Genomic DNA, 21,335 nt, shown 5'->3' on the forward strand with positions numbered 1-21,335 from the left:
CAACGGTGAGATGTTTAAGCTAGAAAACCCACCCGCTAGCTACGTTCTAGTGTTTCCGTCATTTGTTTTGGCAGTGTTTTATTTTTTTTTATAGGCAACACCCCGGAAAGACACGATCCGGTTGAGGGACGTATTCAAATGAGGTCCTACTGTACGTTTTTACTATACACACACTGTATTGTGACTATATTTGTTATTGAGTGTCATAACGTGGTTACTACCAACGCCTCTCTCGTCTTTGAGAGGGACTTAGTAGCCACGTTATTTATTTGTCCGTTGGCTTGGCTCCTGCATCTTTGTACCTCTCAACTCAACTGAAGCGTCATTATAATCGGCTACTTTATGAGAACGTTTCACTAGTAGCTAGCTAACGTTAGCTACGTTTCATAACAACTCAACAGCTATCAACTACTGTATGCTGTTAGATACATTTTTAAAAAGTGCTGATAAAATATATGTCCCAATTAAGTTTTTTTTGTCTGTCTGATTTTACTGGACAAAGTGAATTGGGTCGGTGGTTCAAGGGGGGTTTGACAGCTAGCTAGCTAACGTTAGCTTCGTTAGCACTTTTGCAGATGTACTTTTGCAGATGTACTGTTGACAGTCTGAGTGGAACGAGTTTTAGAAAACCTGCTTGTTAGCGAATATTCAACATGAACTTTCTATTTCGTTGTCAGATAACATTACAACTGTTACATAACTGTTACTATTTAACAAAAATATTCTCTTGACCCCCTTTTTAATATCAATTTTAACTTGATTTTCCATTATGAATATTAACGTTACAGGAACCGGTTTATGATGAGAAATGACATGAAAAAGCAGAGGGTAAATAAGGTACCATATTGTATATATTATAATACAGTATATGTGACATGATAATACATATGCCCACATTTTATCAGGAATTCTTTGATAAGAAGAAAATGCAGAGAAAGATGAAAACCTTAGGAATACCAACCTCTCCTGAAGGAGCCAGCTCTGGAAGTATGTACCTGGTGACTTTATTCATAGTAAACCAGATTGCTGCAAAGAAAGAAAACAATGGTGAGTTCAGACAGACATCTATAGGTTATGGATAAATACTAATAACATTTGAAAAAGGATCCCACCCACAACAATAACTTGGTTTGTTCCAGATCAGCCAAAGATAACTCGCATCACTGATGATAAGGGAGGACCCAAGTCAATGAGGGAGGGGCCCCTGGAGTTACCCATGAGCCCTTGCTCCCCATCACCTCTTTCCCTTGTGGAGAGCCAGCCTTTGTACAGGTATGGTTATATATACCAAGAACTTATAGAATCATTCTAGGAGGAAAAGTGAAACAGTAGCTCATCTTTAAGTATTTGTAATAACGGGACTGTACTACTGATGTATTTTAGTGTCCAGGCTGCTAGAAAGAGAAAGCACTGCATTCCTGATGGATTCAAGTGTAGACAGGTCAGTCACATTTACTCACACTGATTTGTCTTTTCTGACAACACAAATACATCACCTTACATCACTAGTACTCTTTTTACCATATTTCTGAACCTACAGATACAGTAAGCTTCGTGGAAATGATGACTCAACCATGTGACATTTGGCTGGTTCATTGATTGTTGCTCTCAGCTCTCACCAGTGCTGGAGTCAATCATGTCAGACACCAGTACGTCAGACTACCAGCAACACATCACCCTGAGCCCCTTCTCCTCGGCATCGTCGTCAGTCTACTCCTCAGGGGCAGACATGTTCTCCCTCCAGCAGAGAGCACAGGTCCAGCCACAGCCACACTGCTCCCCTAGACCACCCTGGGATATCTCCACCTCAGAGCAAACACAGGTATTCATTCAAATACTTTCATAGTAACAGTTTTCTTTAATTTGGAATGGATTTAGCCTCACCTCTACCCCACAAACACATGAAACAAAGACAAATGAGTGTGCATTCATTCCACTGTATTAACAGTTTTGTAAAGTAAAGATAAAGTATAACTGAAACCTAATGGATATTTGATTTTGTAGTTTATACCTTTCTCTCAGCCAGGAGGGAGGAGAGAGTGTGCCTCGTGGGCCACAGGACCAGGTGGACCCAAACAGCAGCTGAGCATGACTCCCCCCCCCCCCCCCCCCAGTATCCAAAGTATGGTTTGGGGGCACAGAGCCTGAGTGATTACTGAACTGAAATATCAAAGATGTGTTTTTACCTGATATGCAGCAAATCATTTTCTTTATCCGTCTTCTGTTCATACATTATTGAGATTGACAACCCCCCCCCGAACTGATATTCTTTCTTTCCTGATTTCCATTGCTGTATCGATTACATCTGTGAAGATAGATGTATTAGTTGATATTTCCATAACTTGCCTACCCAGTAGCACAGAGGGGAGTTCAGAGACCATGCCATGCACATAGTGGGGTTCTCTATCAACCAATCTGAGGGCAAAGACCACACCTTGGAGTTCTCTCTCAAACATCAGACAATGGAGTTCTCTGTCAACCAAATAGAGAGTGAAGAGCAACACACCACTATGATACATGTTTTTGCAGAAAGATGTCAACCTCTACTGACATACAGTACCAGTCAAACGTTTGGACACACCTACTCATTCCATGTTTTTTCTTAATTTTTACATTGTAGAATAATAGTGAAGACATCAAAACTATGAAATATCACATATGGAATCATGTAGTAACCAAAAAAAGTGTCAAACAAATATTTGAGATTCTTCAAAGTAGCCACCCTTTGCCTTGATGACAGCTTTGCACACTCTTGGTATTCTCTCAACCAGCTTCACCATATGCGTTATTTCATAGTTTTGATGTCGACACTATTATTCTACAATGTATAAAATAGTACAAATAAAGAAAAACCCTTGAATGAGTAAGTGTGTCCAAGCTTTTGACTGGTACTGTATGTACGTCAATTCATCCCAGCAGCTAATTTGAAGAAGGGTATGCCTAAGATATATCTCAAGGAGGAAGTACCGACTTCTTCCAGAGATGTGAATGAATCACAAGAGCTGAGGCCCTGAACCTGATTTCTTGACTCAGGTAATTACAGGCAGCAGCTTTACATCAGGTGTCTAATGCCACCTAGTGGCAGAATTTGAATAATTTCAGAGCTGAACAGTGAGGATGATATAATACAGTACCATTTAGCAGACAGTTTTATCCAAAGCGACTTAGTCATGCGTGCAAACATTTTACATACGGGTGATCCTGGAAATTGAACCCACTATCCTGGCCTTGCAAGTGCCATGCTCTACCAACTGAGCCACAGGACCTGATTAGGGTATGATAATAGGTAAAGGTAAGGGGAAATGTGTTAATATGGTGAAGGCTAGCCTGTTTCATTGTTACGTCTGCATTCCAACAGGTTTCCAACTGCACTGATGTCAGCTCATGTAAGTTTCCACACTATACTCAAAATCATCTGCTGTTCCCCATCTGTCTGACACTGATAGGCTGAGTCCCAAGTGGCACCCTAATTCCTATATAGTGCCACATGAGGAATAATAGGGTGTCATTTGGGACGCTGCCTGGTGGAGACTTACCTGCAGACGTGTCTTCAGCTTGTCCTGGAAACACTCACCATGGTCCTAAGGAATGTTGGGAATCATCGCCCAGTTACTCTCCAAGAGGAGGTTGCTTTAGTTCAGACGCTGATGATGACGTAAGTATACAACAGTTAATAGTGTTTACATCTGCTTCGGTTAGTGTACTGTAAGGGAATGCTTTGATTTCCCATAGACCTACCATGACTGACTTGTAATTCATTATTTGTAACACTTTACATTTAGTTGCTCTTATAAGTCTGCGTAATTACTGTTTAATAACACGTTGTTACATAGTTATGCGCTTTGCATTTACATGGTAATATCAACATATTTCTTAGCCTGAGTCCCAGATCTGTTTGTGCTGTCCTGTCAACTCCATTGCTGTCACGTAGTGTGACAAGACAGCACAAACAGATCTGGGACTCAGGCTACATATTTTCATACTAATCTTTAAATGTCATATCAGGAGGTGGAGGATTATCACCAGTGTCAACAGGGTGGATCCTCTAAGTCACATTCAGAGAGGTCCTGTATCGAAGAGATCCCTGTCCTCAGCCAGGCCTCATCACATTGGAACACACAACAACGGGGTCACCCTCAGTCTCAACCCACCCACTAGGCCTCAATGCACAGGGAACTGTGGAAACGACCAGAGAGATCATAGAGACCAGAGAGCGTTGGCGAGCTTCGACTACACAGAGAGACGGTCAGGCTGTGTAGTTACAGATGACAGTAACAGCCAGGTTAGGGTTATAGGCGATCAGCATGTCCCACCTCATCCTCTGTCTGAATCACAGAGCTCGGCGGTCCGCCAGCAAAAAATGGCAGCCACCAGAACACAAGAAACACGAGAAATGGGGACACAGACTGTCACCTCGAAATATCCAACATCCGATGTTTCAACTCAGTGCAGTTTCTGGACTTGAGTGTAAAGAGAACAACCTTGTGGATTCCCGAATCCCACAACAATTCTGCTTACAATGTCATACCGACCCCAACCACCAGAGGGCAGGCCAGTCACAGAGATGAGTCTATGAGACAACAGACAGACAGAGCATTATCAGACAGATCCAGGCGGGAGGGAGAAGAGCACACGCCCTGGAGAAAATCAACAGCCAGAGAGCTCAAGGCTGGACCTGGGCACCACCCATCAATCATCCCTTTAAACAAGTGTTGTAACACGAACAATGAGAATAGAGTGTATTCAGAGACACACTACCTCTGTACTAGACGCTCCCCTCGTCGCCAATGATGTAAAAGGTATGAATAGCAAATGTTTGATGTAATTAACAAATCAGTGTAGTGGAATATAGACAAATCAATGCAAACAACTTCATATGTGGTGTAATTTATCATAGATAATCGATTGAAAGTAAAGCTAGTGAATGGGTGTAATAAGCACACGTTATACTGCAATTATATTTACTCTGATTTGTATATGTTGACATTCTTCCGTACAGTTTGTTGCCGTTTTCTTACGGACCAAGATTCATTATGGTGGTATTTTTTTGTATTTTGAAAATGGATGTTGCTCCCTAATGATGTTTTTCTCTTTTCCATCCAGCCTTGAGAGGTAAGCAGATGCAGCATAGAGGACAGGAAGAAGAATAAGAGGTACAGGACCCTGTTGAGAATGTTCCTCTTAGAGAAGACCTTCGAGATGAGAGAGAGGAGAAAAGGAGAGGGAGGAGGTCACTGCCTGAGAGCATAGTTAACAGGCTTTCGGAGGAGGTTGAGACACTTCAGGAAATAGAAGACATTCTGCTCATGCTGAAGCAGAGAAAAGATTAGTGAAAAGTGAAGGAGAGGAGAGAGGTGGGGAGGACAGGAGAGGAGGGGAGGTAAAATCCCGAAGTATCGCTTTAAGAGTTGTGAGCAACACTAGCAACTACATCCCTTTAGCACAGGATCTGTTTCTGCATATTTAAACATTTATAACAATGCCCTTGGGATTCTACATTAAAACGAAAGCCAGACATTGCAAGATAATTAGTTTATTTATTTTTCCCCGATACATATTCAAGTGTTCAAGATTCTCATGAATATATTTACTTTGATAGAATATAAATTCTAGCAAAACATTTACAGCAACAATAATCAAATGTATACTATACAGCGCTGGATAAATATTTGTTTTAAGTCTTCACTAGTTCTTCTTCATAACCTAGAATTGAAACACTGCATTTAATTTGCTTTCACATAGAAAAAATTGCACCCGTTCACCATAAACACATTGGATGACCCCATTTAGGAATTAAAGCAAAGGCAATATAATAATAACACAATGGGTTGTCAAGCGGTTGTGACCGTCTTAAAATCAAAGTGCATTCGAAAATCACAACACATCAAATAACTTGTTTGACACTATCTCATTTACATGTTTGTTACATGACGACAATGTTGTCGCCTCTGTGAAGGGGGATGTGCAATAAAATGTTGTTTCTCTAAAAAATTGTGATAATAAAAGCAAAAAGTTATTCCGTCTTCCAGTGAACCTCCAGTTTAGTCTACCTATAGTATCCTCTCTTTTCTAATCACATTTCTAATCAAATACTCAAATATTGATAATAAATACTCAATAATCCGATATTGATATTGCTGTTCCAATGAACTGGCAAAACACATCTAGTGATACCTTGAAATGCTGTCATTTCATTTCAGTCTAAAGAAAATCCTATTTGAATTCACAATAGTAGCTATCTATCTTGTTTTGTCACAGACAATAATACACAGACATATTCTCAGCGACGTTATGTTGACCACTTTCAACGAGAGTCTGCTACACACACATCTTGTACTCAAGTACTCAACTAAAAATGTGTCACCTTACATAGTTTAACGATATATAAAAGGACATTAGCAAGTACAGTGCGGTACTCCTCGAAACCTTTAGAACACGAGAACCCCAGCTCTTTCACGTGAAGAGTGTGCATTGCGATTTGTACATAAGGCTGTGGAGGAAGACACAACTTAAAATGGAGACAAAATAAGACATTCTTTCTGACATTGTTTTCCCAAAGAGCAACTATGTGTGTAACATTAACTGACTAAACTGTCCATTTCAGTGTATGGTTATTCTCTCTGATGGACTGAGTAACCCAATGAATAGTCTAGTCAACATTTATCAATAAAAACATTTGTGCAACTTCTGAAATAAACAAAAAGGCTATCATCACGCTGGCTGGCCATATAGTCAACTCCTTCATACATTTCACTTCAGTACAGGCACCGACATCATGGGTAAAATACATTGGAATAAATAACATAATAATTCATAGGTTTACAAATGAGAAAACAGAGACAGGCCATGTGCTACTGTAGCTTTTACAACCAACATGATTAAAACAAACTGCAAAGCAAGACCGAACTTCATCATCAGATGGAGACCAGGCTACGTCCCAAATGGCATGCTGTTCCCTTTATAGTGCACTACTTTTGACCAAGGCCCATACGGCTCTAGTTAAAAGTAGTGCACTCTATAGGGAATAGGGTGCCGTTTGGGACGTAGAGCCCAGGTGTATTACTAGTGTCTTGACACCCCATGTGTGACGCTACAGACAAGCTGAGACAATATTGTACTGAGTTGTGTTTCATATAGAAAGGCATACTGGTATCATCACTATATATTACAACCCCTCGCTCTGAATTTAACACTTTTGGTGGACGTTTGGCCTCCTACAATAAGGTTTTGTTGTGAAGAGGTTCTATCTCTAATCATATGGTTTTATGTGAGGAAAACAGCAATAGTTGTGTTAATCGTAGTTGGTCTGCCTCACGTATATGGAAATCCATAATAATGCGACATATGAACAGTAAAATGGATGTCTAAATGCTGAGGATAAATACGAATGTAATGTATGCTTAATACTATTCACGTGATGGTTTTTAAATCAAAAAGAGGATTCTCGTCAAACTATAGATGTATCTACAACATTAAATAGGCAAAATCAAATGTGTAAGTAACTCACGTGTTATAAATAGCTACCCTGTCCGTGAAAAAGATGGAGCAATGTAACCGACGTGACTGTGAGGCAAACCAGAGAACAGGACTCGGGGAGGATGCAGATCAGGGCCTGTATGTACATGTATCAAGCTTCCTGTCCATGTAATATTATTTACTATGATCTAAAAGGATAAACTGATCCTAAATCAACACTGAGTCACTTGATACACACTTTCTGGGATGAGAACGGACAATATCCAGGGCCAAAGTTACAAACTAGATCTGTTGTGCTCTTGCCAACTCCATGGCTGTCATCATCAAGCCATTATTTGGCATGACAATGAGTGACAATGAGTGACAGTGAGTTGGCATGAAAGCACAAACAGACTGGCACACAGGCTAGGGCTACTCCACGTCGGAGGCATCGTTGTCAGAGAGGTGGTAGTTGCTCCCCTTCACCCTGATGTACTCCACCTGCCGGTCCTCGTCAGAGTCCGTGGCCCCGCAGGAGCACAGCTGGTTGTCGAACAGGGACTCAATCTCCTCCAGCCTCCGGCCCTTAGTCTCAGGCAGACAGCCGTAGATGAAGAAGGACCCCAGCAGAGCCAGGCCGGAGTAAAGGAAAAACGCTCCTGGGAAATAACAATCACATCAAATACACAATCAACAACACATCGTCTGTCAGTCATTATTAGGGCCTACAGTTTTTCCCTGACTACCGTATGTGACTTGACCAGGAAGGGCCCAGAGGTTTTCCTGTACTGACAGCAGAGTTCAGTTCTAGTCTGCAACAGTGTACAATTCTGTCAAACACTATCCAGTATCTACTGCACATTATTAAATGACAGCAAGTAATCAAACAAGATGAAACTATATTCATTACACATTGAGCCTATCATAAGATACCTCAAGTCTCTCTAGACTAATCAAATGTCCAACAAAGGTCAGATCCTGCAGTAAAAGCAGGCCTGCTGTTCAGGTTGATTGATCGAGGATGTCCTGTAAGGGGGTTATTGATCCGTGATTAGCTGGTCTGTACCGTAGTAGGTGAGGGACTGGGCCACGTGGAGGAAGATGTGTCTGTGTTACCGTAGTAGGTGAGGTTCTGAGCCACATGGAGGAAGGTGAGGGAGACCAGGAAGTTAAACGTCCAGTTGACTCCAGCTGAACAGGCGTTCCCTGTGCTCCGGGCCCACAGGGGATAAATTTCAGAGTTGATTGTCCACGGCATCGGACCCATACCTGGAAGGAGAGGGATGACACAGGGCATACGATAGCTCTACAGTACAGTAACTACCCCTCAGTATGCAAACAATGCTGAATCGAGACTTGCACACAGTAAGCACACAAATCAAACCTTTGAGCAAGTATCCCAAATTACATCAATGCATGGTTAACGCCAAACTTGAAAGGAGATATCACATTTTCTAATTCTGCAATTCTTTAGTTAGTAGTTGCCCCACAGTGAAAGTGAAACCCAACGTAAATTGAATCTCTACATAGATCAGAGTTGTCTCTCTCACCCGGGGCGAAGAAAGCCAGATAGAGAACAAGACCCAGTAGGACCACCCAGGAGTAGGAGGTGGGACAGTAGTTATAGGCCCAGTACGTATGGACTCTCAGCTGGGTCGAGTTGGAACACCTAGAATAACATGGTACAAGACAGTTATTGTATTGTAGTAACAGTAGCTATGTTATGGATGGAGGGGTACTGTGAGTACAGAATTATAGAAGAACCACTTCTCAAGCCTTCTTCAAGGAGTCTTATTCAACTCCATCTACTAACCCCCTCCATCCCCTTCACAAACACACATCAAATAAACCCACACACAGAGCGCATTCTATGACTCACCTGCCCCCTGCACAACCACACACTCTCTCCCTCCCCTTAGTGCCTACTGTAGCTCACCTGCCCCAGGCTGCCTTCTCTGTGGAGGCTGTATTGACAGGTACACAGGATGAGGCGAACAGAGCCGTGCTGTTCTCACGGTAACAGAAGCCACACGCCGGGTCCAGCATACACGGCTCACACAGCCTAGGATCACAGAGGAGGATTGGACAGAGATGTCACAAACAGAGACAAGATCAAGGAGGTATAACGGAACACGTTTCCTCTCTGTGAATGGAGAAGATGCTATCGTTAGCTCTTTACTCTGATAACTTGAGAATAATCTATGTGTGTGCATGTATTTATGTGTGTGTTTGGGCATCCACGTGCGTGCATGCGTGAGAATGTAGTGCGGCGAGCATAGGGCAGACCCATTTCAGAGAGTGTGTTCATTCACAGAGAGAGTAGCTCTAATGACAGAACAGCAGACCCATTCCACCTGCATTAAAGACAAGTCTGTCTTAAATGAGTCTGAGTGACGAGAGAGTGCAGGTAAATATACACTGAGTGTTCAAAACATTAGGAACACCTTCCTAATATTGAGTTTCACCCCATTTTGCCCTTAGAACAACCTCAATTCGTCAGGGCATGGACTTTACAAGGTATCGAAAGCATTCCACTGGGATGCTGGTCCATGTTGACTCCAATGCCTCCCACTGTTGTGTCAAGTTGGCTGGATGTCCTTTGGTTGGTGAATCATTCTTGATACACACGGGAAACTGTTGAATGTGAAAACCCCAGCAGGGTTGCAGTTCTTGACACACTGTGCCTGGCACCTCCTACCATACCCCGTTCCAAGGCGCTTATGGTGCATTCGGAAAGTATTCAGACCCATTTACTTTTTCCACATTTTGTTACGTTACAGCCTTATTCTAAAATGGATTAAAAATTAAATAAATCCTCAGCAATCTACACACAACACCCCATAATGACAAAGTACAAAAAGGTTTTTAGAATGTTTGCTAATTTATAAAAAATAAAAAAAACATACATTATTTACATAAGTATTCAGGCCCTTTGCTATGAGACTCGAAATTGAGCTCAGATGCATCCTGTTTCCATTGATCATCCTTGAGATGTTTCTACAACCTGATTGGAGTCCACCTGTGGTAAATTCAATTGATTGGACATGATTTGGAAAGGCGCACACCTGTCTATATAAGATCCCACAGTTGACACTGCATGTCAGAGCAGAAACCAAGCCATTAATGCATTTTCTGTAGAGCTCCGAGACAGGATTCTGTCTAGGCACAGCTCTGGGGCTGTGAAATGTCTGCAGCATTGATAGTTCCCAAGAACACAGTGGCCTCCATCATTCTTAAATGGAAGAAGTTTGGAACCACCTCTTCCTAGAGCTGGTCGCCTGGTCAAACTGAGCATTCGAGGGAGAAGGGCGTTGGGCGTTGAATGCCAAGTGTCACGTCTGGAGGAAACCTGGCACCATCCCTACAGTGAGGCATGGTGGCAGCACCATGCTGTGGGGATGGTTTTCAGCGGCAGAGACTGGGAGACTAGTCAGGATTGAGGGAAAGATGAACGGAGCAAAGTACAGAGAGATCCTTGATGAAAACCTGCTGCAGAGTGCTCAGGACCTCATACCGGGGTGAAGGTACACCTTCCAACAGGACAACGACCCTAAGCACACAGCCTAAACAACGCAGGGGTGACTTCGGGACAAGTCTCTGAATGTCCTTGATTGGCCCAGCCAGAGCCCGGACTTGAACCCGATCGAACATCTCTGGAGATACCTGAAAATAGCTGTCAGCAACGCTCCCCATCCAACCTGAGAGCTGGAGAGGATCTGCAGAGATTTCACCTTTATTTAACCAGGTAGGCCAGTTGAGAACAAGTTCTCATTTACAACTGCTACCTGGCCAAGATAAAGCGAAGTAGTGCGACAAAAACAACAACACAGAGTTACACATGGGATAAACAAACGTACAGTCAATAACACAATACAAAAATCTGTAAACAGTTTGTGCAAATGAAGTAAGGAGGTAAGGCAATAAATAGGCCATAGTGGCGAAGAAATTACAATTTAGCAATTAAACACTGGAGTGATAGATGTGTAGATGAGGATGTGCAAGTAGAAATACTGGTGTGCAGAAAAACAAAAACAAATATGGGGATGAGGTAGGTAGTTGGTTGGATGGGCTATTTACAGATGGGCTGTGTACAGTTGCAGCGATCGGTAAGCTACTCTGACAGCTGATGCTTAAAGTTAGTGAGGGAGATGTAAGTCTCCAACTTCAGTGATTTTGCAATTTGTTCCATTTATTGGCAGCAGAGAACTGGAAGGAAAGGTGGCCAAAGCGGTGTTGGCCTAGGGGATGACCAGTGAAATATACCTGCTGGAGCGCGTGCTATGGGTGGGTGCTGCTATGGCTTTACCTAGAAAATACTTATAGATGACCTGGAGCCAGTGGGTTTGGCAACGAATATGTAGCGAGGACCAGCCAACGAGAGCATACAGGTCGCAGTGGTGGGTAATATATGGGGCTTTGGTGACAAAACGGATGGCACTGTGATAGACTGCATCCAATTTGCTGAGTAGAGTGTTGGAGGCTATTTTGTAAATGACATCGCCGAAGTCAAGGATCGGTAGGATAGTCAGTTTTACGGGGGTATGTTTGGCAGCATGAGTAAAGGAGGCTATGTTGCGAAATAGGAAGATTTTATTTTGGATTGGAGATGCTTAATATGATTCTGGAAGCAGAGTTTACAGTCTAGCCAGACACCTAGGTATTTATAGTTTTCCACATATTCTAAGTCAGAACCGTCCAGAGTAGTGATGCTAGTCGGATGGGTGGGTGGGTGCGGGCATCGATCGGTTGAAGAGCATGCATTTCGTTTTACTAGCATTTAAGAGCAGGCCATGGAAGTGGTGTCGTGTGCCAAGCTTGTAGCATCAGGTGTGCCAAGCTTGTAACATCATACCCAAGAAGACTCAATGCTGTAATCTCTGCCAAAGGTGCTTCAACAAAGTACTGAGTAAAGGGTCTGAATACTTATGTAAATGTAATATTTCCATTTTTTGTTTTTAATAAATAAGCAAAAAATTGGAAAAAACTGTTTTTGCTTTATCAGTGTGCGGTATTGTGTGTAGATTGATGAGGGAAAAAACTATTTAAACAATTTTAGAATAAGGCCGTAACGTAACAAAATGTGGAAAAAGTCAAAGGGTCTGAATACTTTCTGAAGGCTGTAAATATTTTGTCTTGCCCATTCACCTTCTGAATGTGACACACACACAGTCCATGTCACAGTTGGCTCAAGGCTTAAAAAAGAGTCTTTAACTTGTGTCCTCCCCTTCATCAACACTGATTGAAGTGTAACATCAATAAGGGATCGTAGCTTTCACCTGGATTCACCTGGTCAGTCTATGTCATGGAAAGAGCAGGTGTTCCTGTTTTGTACACTCAGTCTACATGCCGGTGTGTAAATTAGGACAGAGAGTGGCACAGTCTTTCAGAAGGCAGACAGGGTCTCTTTCGCTCTCTCGTTCACTCTATCTATCTATCTATCTCCATATTTTCTATGAACAGAGACCCAACCCCTGTTGCACTGTCGCTAATGGAATCTGTTGCTGCAGTTAAAACGAACCCCTGGTAGAATAAAAAAACACTCAGAGAGAGATTGGAATAATCTGCTAGGTAAGTGTTCAGAAACATGTACAGCATGTACAATTAGATCGCATAATAACATTAATTTAGTGCTAGATGGAAGAACAGGAAAATGTATTAAGAAACAAACCCACACACTGTATTGGTCCTGTAAAATGTTCAGTTGTGTTTGTATTTAGGAGTCCAGAAAAACAAAGGCAGTTATACATTTTAAAAACATTACAATACATTTATAAGAGATTCTGCAACATATTAAGTGTGTGCCCTCATGCCCCTACTCTACTACCACATATCTATAATGTGTGTGTATAGTGCGTATGTTATCATGTGTTTGTATGCATGTGTCTATGTTTGTGTTGCTTCACAGTCCCCGTTTTTTCCATCAGGTGTATTTTTAACCTGTTTTCTTGTCTAATTTTACTGCTTGCATGAGTTACTTGTTGTGGAATAGAGTTCCATGTAATACTGTGCGCCTCCCATAGTCTGTTCTGGAATTAGGGACAGTAAAGAGACCTCTGGTGGCATGTCTTGTGTGGTATGCATTGGTGCATTCAACATGTCAATACCTATCACAAATACAAGTAGTGATGAAGTCAATCTCTCCTCCACTTTGAGCCAGGTGAGATTGGCATGTATATTATTAATGTTAGTTCTCTGTGTACATCCAAGGGCCAGCCATACTGAGCCAACCACTGACTGAACAGTAGTCCAGGTGCGACAAAACTTGGGCCTGTAGGACCTGCATTGTCGATAATGCTGTTAAGAATGCAGAGCAGTGCTTTAATATAGACCGACTTCTCCCCATCCTAGCTACTGTTGTATCAATATGTTTACAATCCAGGGTTACTCCAAGCAGTTTAGTCTCCTCAACTCGCTCAATTTCCACATTATTCATTACAAGATTTAGTTGAGGTTTAGGGTTTAGTGAGTTAAGTTTTAAGTTTTTGAAATATTTAGGACTAACATATTCCTTGCCAGCCATTCAGTGTTGCTGTCATTTGTGGTCGCTATGGTTGTGTATAGTGTTGAGTCATCCGCATACATAGACACACTGGCTTTACTCAAAGCCAGTGGCATGTCATTAGTAAAGATTTTTTTTAAGAAAGGGGCCTAAACAGCTGCCCTGGGGAATTCCTGATTCTACCTGGATTTTGTTGGAGAGGCTTCCAATAAAGAACACCCTCATTAGTGACCATGTTTCAATTCATGGTGGCTCAGGTTCATATTGAGATTTTTTTTTTACCCCTGCACTTAACAATAAAGTGATGTACATATGTCAATGTTACCTTCAGAACATTTTTTTTATTTTTTACCCCCCTTTTTCTCCCCAATTTCGTCATATCCAATTACGATCTTGTCTCATCGCTGCAACTCCCCAACCGGCTCGGGAGAGGCGAAGGTTGAGTCATGCGTCCTCCTTTAACACCCACCCGCATAACGGGGGAGCCAGCTGCCCCAATGTGAGGAAACACCAATCAACTGACGACCGAAGTCCGCCTGCAGGTGCCCAGCCTGCCACAAGGAGTCGCTAGAGCATGATGAACCAAGTAAAGCCCCCCCCGGCCAAACCCTCCCTTAACCCGGACGACGCTGGGCCAATTGTGCGCCACCCTATGGGACTCCCGGTCACAGACGGTTGTGTTACAGGCTGAGATCAACCTCGGGTCTGTAGTGACACCTCAAGCACTGCGATGCAGTGCCTTAGACCCCTGCGTCACTCGGGAGGCCCCCCATAACATGACATTTAACCCGTATATTCAGAATAGTACGGAATACTCAGTATTGTGTTGGACAGTAGACTACAGTACAGATAGAGTACAGTATAATACAGTAGTAGAGTAGGGAGTACTCACAGGTGTTTGTTGCAGGTGGAGTTGACCATTGACGGGTCAGTGGGGTGGAGGGTGACAGGAGGGGTGTGTTGGGCAGACAGCAGAAACCCAATGGCCAGCAGAGACAGACTCAGACACGTTCCTAGGAGAAAACACATACAGGCTAACCAAACAGTGTACTGCTTTAGACATAATATGGGTTACTACTACTGTCTGTTTAGTTACATGTATTACAAGTTCATGTAATACTGTAATTTCACGTAGTCCATGTAATTCCATTCAAATCTATCTGTGGAACTAACTGTGAAACGTATACTGTGATCCAATATGCCATCAATTCACACACACTAAATGTGTCTCTGAATCATCAGAATCCATACATTTATCTTTACCCTGACCCTCTGACCCTTACCGATGATGCTCCCCAGTGTGAGTTTCCTGCGGCCAACCCTCTCCACTAGCCACACCCCCAGGAGGGTGAACAGAAAGTTGGTGAAGGCTGTGACCCCGGCCAACCAGATGGCCAGCTTGTCATCCCGCACTCCTGACATCTGCAGGATGGTGGCGCCGTAGTACCTGTACATAGAGAAGAGGGTGTTTCATCAGTCAACAGAACCATAGAGAAAGAGAGAGAATTTGCCACAGAGATATAACGTATCTCTAGGGTGGTGCCGCAGTACCTGCACACAGAGGACAGGATATGGTCATCATCAATCGCCACATGGCTACCATATAAAGACGGTAGCTGGACGCCATGTTGATGCACAAAGACAATAGGGTGGTGGCCACTATCTGGCCAGGCTGGAAAGAACAGCCAGGTAGTAATGTCCTTCTGGAATGGCCATCTACAGACTATTGAGGACAGGACAGGAAACCCAAAAGGTCATTACGATTGTATGTTGTATTGCATTGGATTGTCCCTCTCATGCCAATAAAGCTTGGGAGAGCGAGATACAAGTAGGAAACAGATTGAAAGAGACAGATCACCGTGTGCTAATGATTCTCTCCATAGAGAAGAGGTACACTCCATTATGTTCTTGAGTTGAGTGGCCACCAATCAACCACCGGTAAAGCAATCAACCCCGAAATAGACACAATGAGCCGAGTCCCAATCCCATCCACCCCATTCGCTCTTGTATCCCTCTGTGTCCAAAATGGCACCCAAATCCCTAAATAGTGCACTACTTCATAGGGCTCTGGACAAAGGTAGTGCACTATGTAGGGAATATCGTGCCATTTGCGACACAAACATTCTGGTGTCACTGTCTAATTAAAATGCCACCTTTCTGCCTGGATGCTGCTGAACTCTGGTTCACTTAGGAAAATTACACCTCATCAAGCTCGACAGACAGGGCCTCTAAACATTCTCTCCTTGACATGCTTCATTTGCAGGGGACCAGGTGATATAGACGGTGGAGGAAGATCCTAGTCCTGTAAAACTTGTAGACATCCAGAGAGCGGCTCAAGGTAGAAGTTGCCACAGATCTTGATTCCCCTACAGTGGCTGAAGAAATATCGGACCGTATATCAGTGGATAAGGGAAACGACACCCCTCTCTGATCAACTCTCTCCCTGCTTCACAAGGCAGCACCCCAGCCTCTGTAGAAAAACACTCACTCTCCAGGTTGAATGAGAAAATACAGACACTCGGGAACGCAACGCAACGATTCTCACCAAAAAAGGACGAGAGAGGAGAACATTCATTCAAAAGTTAAAAAATAAAAGACATTCCCTCGCTTTCTCTCTCGCTCCCTCACTTTTTCACTCGCTCTCTGCAGGGAGCAGTGAATTAGCATTTTGTTTTTCAATCTCTTGAAAAGCATCTGCACCCGTCTACTCTTTTTCAAAACAAAACACTCCTACCGATTGCCTACTTGCATAAATCGTTCCTTTAGTTAAGTCAGCCAGCATGTTTCTCAACTTGAGTCTAAGTTCAATACTTCAGAGTTAAAGTACAGGTGTAAGGGGTCATGAGCACCACATACATGGTCAATAAATAGAAAAATCAAGAAAAGCCTTGACTGGCAATAGCCACATGCAGCGATGTAACAACATGTTGGGCGGAAGGCAACAAAGCCGCCTGATTTCTGTCTCGCCTCGCAGAGGCTTTCAATCTCAGTATGCATCTGCCCACACACACACACACACACACAGAGAAACACAGTATGACTGATAAGGGGTTTGTAGTAGCAGCGGGTGTAAAATCTCTCTGCAGTAGAGGCTCTCTAAACGCCATCTCAGGTTTGAATCAGATTGATTAAGAAGCAGCGAGGCCAGCCGGAAAGGAGGCACAGCTCCCATTTAACCAGCCCAGCCAGATACCCTGTGCTCTGACAGAACATAGCATCCCCACCACACCACATCCACAACAAACATGATGTAACCAGCCACACAGAGTGCTATAAATACTACATAAGTGTACTTTGAAGCACTTCCAGCACAGCATCCAAATACTGCCATAATAGAGACCATTGGGTGGTACCCACATGGTGCCAGTTAAAAATCATAGTTTCAAACAGCCAAAGTGTGTGTATCTTTAGGCTCCGACTCCACTCCAGAAATGTGGAATAAAACAGATTTTTTTTGTGTGGGTGAGACCCCCCTGCCAGGCCACTTGCAGAGGGAAGAAGGAACCTTCCCCAGTCCCTGTTAACGATGAGGATGCGGGCTCATTCTTGGATTCTGGGGGAGCTCACAGTCCAATTATATGAATTAAACTGCCCGCAAAAACATTCTACAGGTGGTGAGAAGGGCAAATGGCGATAATACTGTAGATTGTAGATAAGAGCATGTGCTAATTGAAATGTCTGTGTTCAATTTGTTATTAAACGAAATACATTTTTAGACCAGGGTAACTACTCTGAACTGGACACAGCTGGCAGTACAGTTGTCATTTGTCATGTCTGGAAGGTCTCAGAGACTCAATAAAGCTGTCGTATATAAAAACAATATTAAAATGATATGTATGACGACCGGAGCGGACGAGAAGTCTGAAGCTCTGTAGCCAAAACTATTAATCCAACACAACTAAAAGCACCCAGACTGTATTCATGACCACAGTCAAATTCTACGTGACCGATGAATCAGGGTAATCTCTTCTTATGCACTCTGGACAGGCTGTATCACAACCGGCCGTGATTGGGAGTCCCATAGGGCGGCGCACAATTGGCCCAGCGTCGTCCGGGTTTGGCCGGCGTAGGCCGTCATTGTAAATAAGAATTTGTTCTTAACTGACTTGCCTCGTTAAATAAAGGTTAAATTAATATGTTAGTAGTACCCAACTCGCTAAATGATAATTAGGTCCTAATGGCCTAGGACTCAGGACTCTACTGTCCCTCTATCAGGTCCTAATGGTCTCATACTCAGGGCTCTGTTGTCCATCTAAACACTCTGACATCCATGCGAATGCAATCTAAAATCACATCAAACACGTATCATCAAAACAGTATGTGCTTTAAAAACTCACCTCGCTGTGAAGAAAGAAGTTCAACAACGGGTTAATTCAAAACACCATATGCATATTATAGCTCCTCCCCTCTCTCCTTCATTCCTTTCTCCAGTGTGCAGAGATGGGCTGTCAACAGTTTAATGAAATAGCCCACGTTTCATTGTGAAAACATGTTTCTATCGATGTTCCCGAACAGATTTCGCTTTCCCCAATGAAGCACTGGGTCGATGGAGAGCCCATGGCATACAGAGTTTGGGCGGAATATCACCTGTCGTGCGGAAAAATAACCAGAGTAGCCTACGTGACATGAGTGAAACGAACCGGCCCCTATTCACTATTCGAGAATATACGGATTCAATAAAAAAAATTATCTTGCCCCTGTTCCTGCCCATTTGATAATGGGTCATTCTAAATTGAAAAACAAATTTGACATATTATTAAAGATAATATTAAATTGAGAATAGTCTGATGGGTGAAAATATGATCACTTGATGAGGGAACGGTATGTGCAGCCTGCGGCAAGGAACAGAGCGCAAGCTTTTTTTGTGACTTTCTCGAATCATCAATCTCCTAAAGTCGCATCGTGCAGCCCATATATGTTTTGATGTCTAAGGCAATCTAAAGTTTGTATCATTCACAACTAAAGTTGCCAAATAACTCTAAATCTAGCATATAGGACCTGTTTCAAATGATCACTTTTACGCTAAAAATTGCCACTTCATATGCGGACTCTCGCTCTGGAATGGGAAAAAATATCCTTTCTATTTTATTCAGCTAAGTTCAGTTATATTCTTCTTACTATAAAATCATATAATATAAAATAATGACAAGGGATTTATGAGCATATCTTCTCTGCTAAATGAACAAGCCTACAGCTTATGGCATGGCTCATAGACAGATAACATACAGTAGGCCAACTCATATTCTGTTCTTCTGAAATACCTTTTCTTCATATCATCATGTTTCTTTAGACGGAACTTCCTAAAATAAATAAAAGATGCACTGTAATGGTGTATATTCAATTGATTTATTAGACTTTTTTTTAAATGTAGATGTTCCAACGGCAGCATTAGCAGCTTGTTTGTGTGGAGGCCTTGAGATTACATTTTTAACTATTTAACTAGGCAAGTCAGTTAAGAACAAATTCTTATTTACAATGACGTCCTAACCCGGCCTAACCCGGACGACGCTGGGCCAATTGTGCGCCGCCCTATGGGACTCCCAATCACAGCCGGTTGTGATACAGCCTGGAATTGAACCAGACTGCTGCGCCACTCGGGAGCCCTGCTAAATGTGTTTACTTGTTTATGTTAGCGTAGTCTTTAGCATGACAATAACTGGCGGACAAAATATCATGACCGACACAGCCCTACAGTCAGACTACATGCAGATCTTCGTGTGCCAGTAAAAGCCCACCCTTATTTTGCTTCCTATCTATGTGGGTAAAAAACATTGGTAAGAAGGGAGAAAGAGAGAGAAAGAGAGAGAGAGAGAGAGAGAGAGAGAAAGAGAGAGAGAGAGGGAATAAAGAAAAGAGGAGAGAATTCTTGTTCTCAGTATGGGAGGAGAAGAAAAAAATAGTTATCTGGAAGCCAGTTCCATTCACCATGGTAACCACCATCTTTAATAAGTGATATCTAGCAATAGGTCAGCGATATGCCATGGACATGTTCAACCCTCTAATACACTCTTCCGCACCGCACACACGCACGCACCTTCCGCACCGCACAAACGCACTCCCTTCTACACCCATCTATAGCCCTGTACATCTGAGGTCTGTGGGGATCACTTAGGCCAAGGGTAGGATAGGGACAAACACACAGGACTGTTCCGTATATTGGTCTGAGAGTCTGAGACTCTAGAATGTCAATAGTGCAAGACACCACAAGATACCATACAGCCAAGAGAAAGACAGGAAGATGGAGAAGAGACGAGAGAGGTAGAGAGGCTGAAACGGAGGAGGAGAGCGACTGAGTGAGAGTCATCAAGTGTAATGATCAAGTCTTCCACTATGTTAGCTATGGTGCTTATGCTCAAAATTGTGCGGCAACAACTGCTGTAACGCATTTTCGAAGATGTTACGCTGTGACTATTATGATTACATTCTCTCAGTGTAAGAGGGGGCACTGAATAGGAACTTCACAGTGGAGAGACAAACAAATCCTTACAAAAACAAGAAACACTCAACTCCTACTTGAGATGTGAAGTAGAAAGTCGAGACAAACGTTGGCTGACTTTGACTGGGTTTGACACAAGCTGGCTCTTGAAAACCAAAACACAGAAGGTGACATGGTAGACTGTAGATTGTGTAAATACACAAAAACGCAACAACAACAGCAACTTTGACAAGATCCCAGTGTGTCACCTACACTGACCCCTTGACCTTCTCCAAGATGATGCACAGATCCAAGATGGAGGTTATATAACAGAGTGGCTGTGTCCGAAATGGCACCCTATTCACTATCGGCTCCGATCAAAAGTAGTGCACTATATAGGGCATAGGGTTCCATTTCAGATTGTGCCAGTGGCTGTATGTGATGTGAGAGGTGCAGGCAGAAGGTGTGAAATGGCCTTCAGAACCCCTGTTCTGAAAATGGGACCTGCACTCCACTGCCTATGCTCTGCCGTAGATCTACCTCACACATGTCTCCTCTCTCCACTCCGACACGAAGACAAGGTGACAACAAAGATGTCAGAGAGAGGGGAGGAAGAGAACGTTGAGGGGGGGAAAGAGGGTGATGAGGGGAAATATGAGGAATGGAATGGACAGGCGTAAAGAGAGAAGGATGGAAGTGGTGTCTGAAAGAGATACGTTTGTGTGCACTCACCTCTGAAGCTTGGGTACATGGGCAAAAGAGAGATAGGTGGATGAAAGGAATAAAGGAAAGAGAGGAGTGGGACTGTATGTGTCTGTGTGTGACCTGGAGTCAATCACATGGCCAGAAAGAAGTCCTGTACAATAAATTCTACCGCCTCTCCTCCTCCTCCTTCTCTTCATCCTCCTCGTCCCTCTGCTCACCTCTCTCTGACTACCTGCCTTGCTCCAGCCCATTTCACTCGAA

The 21,335-nt window shown here is 43.0% G+C and overlaps 2 protein-coding genes across 8 annotated transcripts in view; one reads left to right on the top strand and one right to left on the bottom strand.

The window, feature by feature from the left end:
• The first annotated feature begins 25 nt into the window (after positions 1-25).
• LOC139565919 (uncharacterized) lies at positions 26-6,016 on the top strand. 5 transcript variants are annotated; one of them, XM_071386612.1, is made up of 8 exons: positions 26-151; positions 906-1,047; positions 1,140-1,272; positions 1,384-1,441; positions 1,613-1,822; positions 2,005-3,655; positions 4,006-4,799; positions 5,104-6,016. In XM_071386612.1, exons 2-6 carry the CDS (start codon positions 927-929, stop codon positions 2,146-2,148), a joined length of 666 nt encoding a protein of 221 aa, XP_071242713.1. In that variant the 5' UTR covers positions 26-151; positions 906-926; the 3' UTR covers positions 2,149-3,655; positions 4,006-4,799; positions 5,104-6,016. The 5 variants fall into 5 exon arrangements, 4 of the variants coding, with proteins under 4 accessions (XP_071242713.1, XP_071242711.1, XP_071242710.1 ...); XM_071386610.1 differs by lacking the exon at positions 26-151 and having other exon boundaries at positions 260-1,047; positions 2,005-3,033; positions 3,359-3,655; XR_011673007.1 differs by lacking the exon at positions 26-151 and having other exon boundaries at positions 260-1,047; positions 1,541-1,822; positions 2,023-3,655.
• The window catches only part of LOC139565918 (proton myo-inositol cotransporter-like), a 70,613-nt gene continuing 54,791 nt past the window's right edge, over positions 5,514-21,335 (bottom strand). For 2 of the 3 annotated variants that reach the window (XM_071386606.1, XM_071386608.1), the window contains 6 exons: positions 15,238-15,401; positions 14,847-14,967; positions 9,392-9,517; positions 9,006-9,124; positions 8,572-8,724; positions 5,514-8,114 (listed from right to left, as the gene is read on the bottom strand). In XM_071386606.1, the coding sequence (XP_071242707.1) occupies positions 7,888-8,114; positions 8,572-8,724; positions 9,006-9,124; positions 9,392-9,517; positions 14,847-14,967; positions 15,238-15,401 (910 nt within the window). In that variant the 3' untranslated portion in view covers positions 5,514-7,887. Of the gene's footprint in view, positions 8,115-8,521; positions 8,725-9,005; positions 9,125-9,391; positions 9,518-14,846; positions 14,968-15,237; positions 15,402-21,335 lie in introns of all 3 variants that reach the window. The other variant, XM_071386607.1, reaches the window with a different exon arrangement.

Source organism: Salvelinus alpinus, chromosome 37, assembly GCF_045679555.1.
Source record: "Salvelinus alpinus chromosome 37, SLU_Salpinus.1, whole genome shotgun sequence".
Taxonomy (NCBI): Eukaryota; Metazoa; Chordata; class Actinopteri; order Salmoniformes; family Salmonidae; genus Salvelinus; species Salvelinus alpinus.